We start from the raw sequence: 5,605 nt of genomic DNA, 5'->3' as shown, positions 1-5,605 counted from the left end.
CGCCGCCCGCACCCACCGGGACCCCCGGCCCCCTCCGCGCCCAGACCCGCCCCGCCGCTCCCCGGGCCTCCTGCCGCACGGCCTGTCCGGGCCCGCAGGGCTTCCACCTGAGTCGAGCCGAGCCCCGCGCACTGTGCGGCCCCTCCCGCCGCAGGTGATGGCGGGCCGGAACCGGCTCCGGGCACCGGGCGCTGCAGCTCCTCGTCCTGCTCCACAAGGGCAGGTCCCGGGCAGGTGGTCTCACAGCCCGCGCTGGTGCCAGCGGGGTCCCTCGCTGTGGCCCAACACGGATGTGCTGGAGTCTCCAGGAGCTGGGCCGGGGTTAGGTGAGGGGTCCCGGGGGCAGGCGTGGCTGGAACAGGCCAGGGCCACCTCCCAGGGCCAGGCGATGGCTGGCCGAGAAGTACCCCCTCAGAGCTCTGCCTGTCCTCTGCACCTGTCGCAGCAGGTAACTTTCATCCAGGAGAGAATGCGGTGCTGTTCCATCATTCCCCCGTGTCTGCACCTCTTGCCCAGCCCCAGCGTCTCCGGCTCCTTTGGGATCCTCTGGCTCTGGAGCTGCCCCTTGGTGCCCAGCCCGCTTGTCTGGGATGCCCGTTCCTGGGGCAGAGCACTTCTGGGGACTAGTCAGTGCCAACAGCAGCCTTGGCAAGGGCCTGAGGCCCAACACTGATGGCAACCCTTCCCCGTCCTGCTGGGTGGCGAGGATGGGGCTGTGCTTGTGGCTGGGTGAGAGCACTGGGGGCCGGGGAGTGCTGTGCCCATGGAGGGTGCTATGCCTGCAGGGATGCCATGCCTGTGGAGATGCTGTGCCCCTGGGATACCAACTGCTGTCTCTGTGGGATTGCCATGTCTTTGGAGATTCTACGCTCACGAGCGTGCTGTGGCCATTGGGGTTCCGTACCCACGGGCATGCTGTACCTGCGGAGATTCTGTGACCGCGGTGGTGCTGTGCCTGCAGTGTGCTGGTGCTGCACGAGGTCTGCCGGTCACTGCTGCAGAGTGGGACTGGCAGCTTGAACTGCAGCCTGGACCTGTCTGCAAGTGCAACCCTTGCTACTCCTTCCACTGCCTCCACCCTGAAAAGACTTTGGCTTCCCCCAGTTAAAACTACAGGTGATGGTCCTGTCCCTGCCCTCACTGCCCTGTATCCTTCTCTAGCCCTGTCCCACAATCACCACAGTGCCCATTGGTCTCCTCTGTGGATGCTCCTCAGTGGGAGGCTATCTCCCTGAGGTGCTCCAGCTCATCCTGTCCCTCTCCAGGTACCACCAGAGCTGGAAAGGGCTGCAGTAGCAGGGTGGGATAACACTTGCTCTGCCAGAGTTAATCTGAGTCACTGCCAGATCTGAGTGACCTGCTGTCCCCATGAGGAGTTGCACCTATGGATGGGTGGGACATGTCCTACAGCCATGCTGTAGTCCTACTGCCAGCCCCAGGCCCGACAATAAACCCCAGTGCTCAGCCCTGCTTAGGGCTGCTCACTGCATGTGAAATGGAGAGGATGTGGGTGTCACAGCTGGTGGCTGTGTCTCCATCCTCAAGCGCTGCAGTGCCATGGTAGGGACCTGCACAGCCCCCAGCTCTTGTGGGGAGCTCCTGGGGCCTGAGACTGCTTGCCCTGTTGCAGGGATGTGGGTACAGGACAGAGTTCCCCCAGCCCCCTGCAGGCACCATCCCTGCCCAGGGGCTGTCTGCAGAACCTGACACAAGGAGGAGGCTGATGGGGTGGGCAAGGACGCGCTGCTGGGATCCCCTGCCTTGACTGCAGTGGCACTGCCCCCTCTCCCTGCCCCTGCAGGGCAGTACTACTGCAAGAGGAGATCACCTCTGACTGCTCCTTGTCATTGTCCCAAGAGCACAGCCAAGCCCCCAGGAAGCACAGGAGGGGCTCTGGCTGCAGCCCTGGCGCCTCTTTCCCTGAGGGGGCAGAGTAAAGCACCACAGGCAGGTGATGGCAGGGAGCACCAGAGGCCAGCACTGCCTCTCTAATACTGGCAGCCCCTTCCCCTGCAGGGGGAAAAGCTGGGGGATACTGCCCATCTGCAGCCTTCCAGCCCTGAGGCAGGCAGGGATCAGTCACAGGCAGGGATCAGTCACAGGCAGGGATCAGTCACAGGCAGGTCCTTGGGTCCTTCTTGGCCAGCAAGGACCCAGCTCAACCCCTCCAACTGCATGCATGGCCCCAAGGGCCACAGCCCCTACTTCCCCCTCCCCCCAAACTACACCTGTCTTTTACAATCCGTTTATTTATAGAAATTCAACATTAAAAACACACCTGGGGGCAAGCACAGACCTGAGGAGTACAGGTCCAGCCCTTGGTGTCCCCAGGCCCCCACACCAGGCACTTGGGGGCAGGACAGCCCTGTCCCTGGCACAGCTTCTGCCTTCCCTCCCAGACCTCAGGAAGGCTGCCCAGCTTCTCTAGGGTCCAGCACATGGCCAAGGGGATTCAGCACAGCCCCAGTGCCCCAACCAGCATGGTGCAGGTGGGAGGAGCAGCCCATCACCTCATTGCTGGAGCTGGGGGTTGGTGCGCAGCAGCCACTCGATGGTTTCCAGCAGGTAGGCCATGTTATAATGCCGGGCAATGTTCTGGAACACGCTGATGTGCTCCATGAAGGTCTGGGGAGAAGAAATGAGGGAGGGAAGGAGGCTGCCCAACACCCCTGGGGACAGAGGGGTGGCCAGGAAGAGCTGGAGGGGCAGAGCACAGCCAATCCCAGGGGACAAGCAGTTAAAGAAGAGAAATAGGGCATCACGGGGCTCCTTTCTGACAGATCATCCTCTAGATGCTGCTGGCATGGGGTTGGGCTGGGCAGGAGTGTGCAGGCATACCTGGGAAGAGATGGTGAGGGCGAAGTCTCCAGCACAGCTGCAGTACACAGGCATGTGTGTCTCCTTCACACCATGACACTTCTTGCACACCTGGAAGCCAAGGAATTTTAGGTGGGCCAGGAGACGAGGCCAAACCAGGGACAGAGTGAACATGACAGGCCTCAGCCAGGCAGGGGGACAAGCAGAGCAGGGAAGCCCTGGACTCACCAGGTCCTGCAGCATGAAGGCCATCAGCTTCTTCTGCAGGGCTTCCACCAGCGCTGTTTCAATGGCATCAGAGTTGTACTGCGCCTGGCAGTTGGAGCAGATCCAGCTGGGCAGCACTGACCCATCCTAGGGGCAAAGAGGAGGGAGGTAAGCATCAAGAGTCCCAAGCACTGAGATGGCAGAACCAGTTTCTGGAGAGGATGGAGCATCAATCCAAAGTCAAGGGATACTCAGTCCAGTCACAAGCAGCTGGAAAAGGAGGTGAACAGAAAATGGCCTTTAGGTGAGGCTGATCACTGGCAGCAAGTAGAGCTGCAAAGCAAAGGGGTTGAGAGACAGGATAAGTAATGTGATTGACTGGTCTCCAGCACTGCCATGCTGGGGCCTCTGGTGTCCTCAGGAAAGAGGCTGCACCTGGGAGAGGGCAGGGTCCTTGCACAGGTCCAGGTCCCTGCAGAAGTTGCAGTTCCTGCAGATGACTTCAGGGAGCACATAGGAGCGACAGGGGTCCCGAAATTGGGCTTCTTCTGAGAACTCGCCCACCTCAATGAGGCGCAGGAGGTCCCGGCGCAGTTTGTTCACCTGGTTGGTTATGCTGGCATCCAGGGAGAGGACCTACAAGAATAAAAGCCAGGTGAACCTATCAGCAGAGAAAAAGAGAGTGTCCTCACCAGGACAGTGCATATCCTCATGACCTCATATGGATGCAGGGCAAGACAAGCAGCTTGAAGAGCCCTCCTGGAAAAAAGCTGCAGCAAATCTGAGCTACAGACAAGGACCAGAATTTGAGTCCTGACTGCGAACCTTCAGAAAAGGGGCCTGGCCCACCCCGCTGACCTTGCAAACATATTTTATGAACTCCAGAGCTGGGTTGTTGAGTGGCAAGTAAGAGCCAGGCAGCACCGGGAACATGTCTGAGGGCTCAGTGGCATTACGAGAACCAGCCATCTTCTTCTGGATCTTCTGGGTGATGGTGAAGAAGCTCTGGGTGAGCTCATTGGCCACATAATCCTGTGAGAAGGTGATCATGCCTAGAGAGACAGAGCAGAGAGCACTTGAGCTGTACGGTGGCATATGGGGACAGCGAGGTAGGTGGCTCTCTGCCTGCAGCAGGGCTGCCCCCTGGCTTGGCACTCACCAGGCATGGCCCCCATCTCCCCCAGAGCCTCCTGGGACACCTGGCTGGTGCTCCTCCTCTTGATGGGAGTGCTCCCAGGGGCATTGCGGCGCAGCTCCTCCTTCATGCTGTGGTACACGGCCACAATGTAGGCTGGGGGGACACAGACAAGGCTCCAGCTCCAACCAGCTCCACCCCACTGCAGGGTCTCTCTGGCATCAGGGAGGCACAGGGGACCTCATCCCCTCCCCGGGACAGCTCACCTGACACGATCATCAGGAAGTAGCTCTGGCAGGACGCGGCCTGGGGGAGGAACTGTGCGATGTTCCAGCTGTTCTCCAGCAGATCCTCCACGTTCAGCTCCCCTTCCTCCTCCTCTTCTGCCTCCACCACCTCCTCTTCCTCGCTGTCCTCCTCCTCCAACACTTGTCTCTTGCTGGTATCCTTCTGGAGGAGCCAGTGATATTGCAGCAGTTCCTCATACCCAGCCAACACCTCCCTGCTCAGCTCAAGCCCCAGCACCCTGGCTGCTCTGCAGGGACTGGGTGCTTCCTGTTTCTTACCTCCCCATAGTGGACGTGTGAATCCACTTTTCCCTTGATACCTCCATAATTTGCTGGATCCATCCAGAGCAGGAACTCCCAGCAGCGGGAGAAAGAGATGGTCAGAGAGTGGAAGATCTCCTTGGAGTGGATGCTGGAAAGAAGAGACTGCGGTCACACACAGTGTTGGCATCATCTCTAGTTCAGAGCCTTCTTTGTGGGATACTGTTGGGAGGAGGTGCTGCTAGCAAGGAGAGATGGGATTCCCTTCTCCCATCCCATCACCAGTGGGGGCCTCAGGGGAAACTGTGCCTGAGGAGTCTTAGCTCCCTGTACTTGTGTTGAAGTGCCTGTACCATGGCTGGGCTGCTCTGAGCCAGCCAGGGAATGAGGTGCTGTGCACCTCAATTTTTCCTGAAGTTCTCTTCTGGATTAAATCTTATGAGTATTCTTGGAACATAACCTATAAAGGACAGCTAAGGGGCAGATTCCTGCGCCAGGTATGACAGCAAGTCCCTTCAGTACCTTTGCCAAAACAATAAAATAAAATGGAATTCAGTACTAAGGCCCAGCAAAAGGAAAAAAAAAAAAAAAAAAAAAAAAAACAAAACCCAAAAACATTTTACACTGTAGGGTCATAAATAAATTGCTGAGACATAAACTAAGGTGAAGGCCTTTTTGAAGGAAATGAGAAAGGCTGAAGGCTAAATTCTAGTTATATCAAAACAAGGAAAATGAGTTTCCTCAATTATGGATCAATAACTGAAGCAAAGGCTATGGAGGCATGAGCTGGAGTCTTTCACATCTGCAGACTTGGACAGGGATGCCAAAGGACTTGAAGAAAAATTATTCAATTCTTTGCTGACCAATAAGATCGGACAACTCTAATGTCTCCTTGTGT

At 57.7% G+C, this 5,605-nt stretch overlaps 1 protein-coding gene across 1 annotated transcript in view; it reads right to left on the bottom strand.

Moving 5' to 3' along the window:
* Positions 1-2,233: 2,233 nt before the first annotated feature.
* POLE (polymerase (DNA directed), epsilon, catalytic subunit) overlaps positions 2,234-5,605 on the bottom strand; it is a 35,022-nt gene continuing 31,650 nt past the window's right edge. Inside the window, exons 42-49 of the mRNA XM_014956611.1 lie at positions 4,726-4,858; positions 4,426-4,609; positions 4,184-4,315; positions 3,883-4,076; positions 3,460-3,660; positions 3,046-3,171; positions 2,839-2,928; positions 2,234-2,625 (exon numbers count right to left, since the gene is read on the bottom strand). Of these exons, the coding sequence (XP_014812097.1) occupies positions 2,512-2,625; positions 2,839-2,928; positions 3,046-3,171; positions 3,460-3,660; positions 3,883-4,076; positions 4,184-4,315; positions 4,426-4,609; positions 4,726-4,858 (1,174 nt within the window). The 3' untranslated portion in view covers positions 2,234-2,511. The remainder of the gene's footprint in view (positions 2,626-2,838; positions 2,929-3,045; positions 3,172-3,459; positions 3,661-3,882; positions 4,077-4,183; positions 4,316-4,425; positions 4,610-4,725; positions 4,859-5,605) is intronic.

The sequence above is a fragment of the Calidris pugnax genome, unplaced genomic scaffold, assembly GCF_001431845.1.
Source record: "Calidris pugnax isolate Ruff unplaced genomic scaffold, ASM143184v1 scaffold332, whole genome shotgun sequence".
NCBI classification, from domain to species: domain Eukaryota; kingdom Metazoa; phylum Chordata; class Aves; order Charadriiformes; family Scolopacidae; genus Calidris; species Calidris pugnax.
Note: the sequence above shows the minus strand (reverse complement) of the source record. Positions and strands in the feature narration are given on the sequence as shown.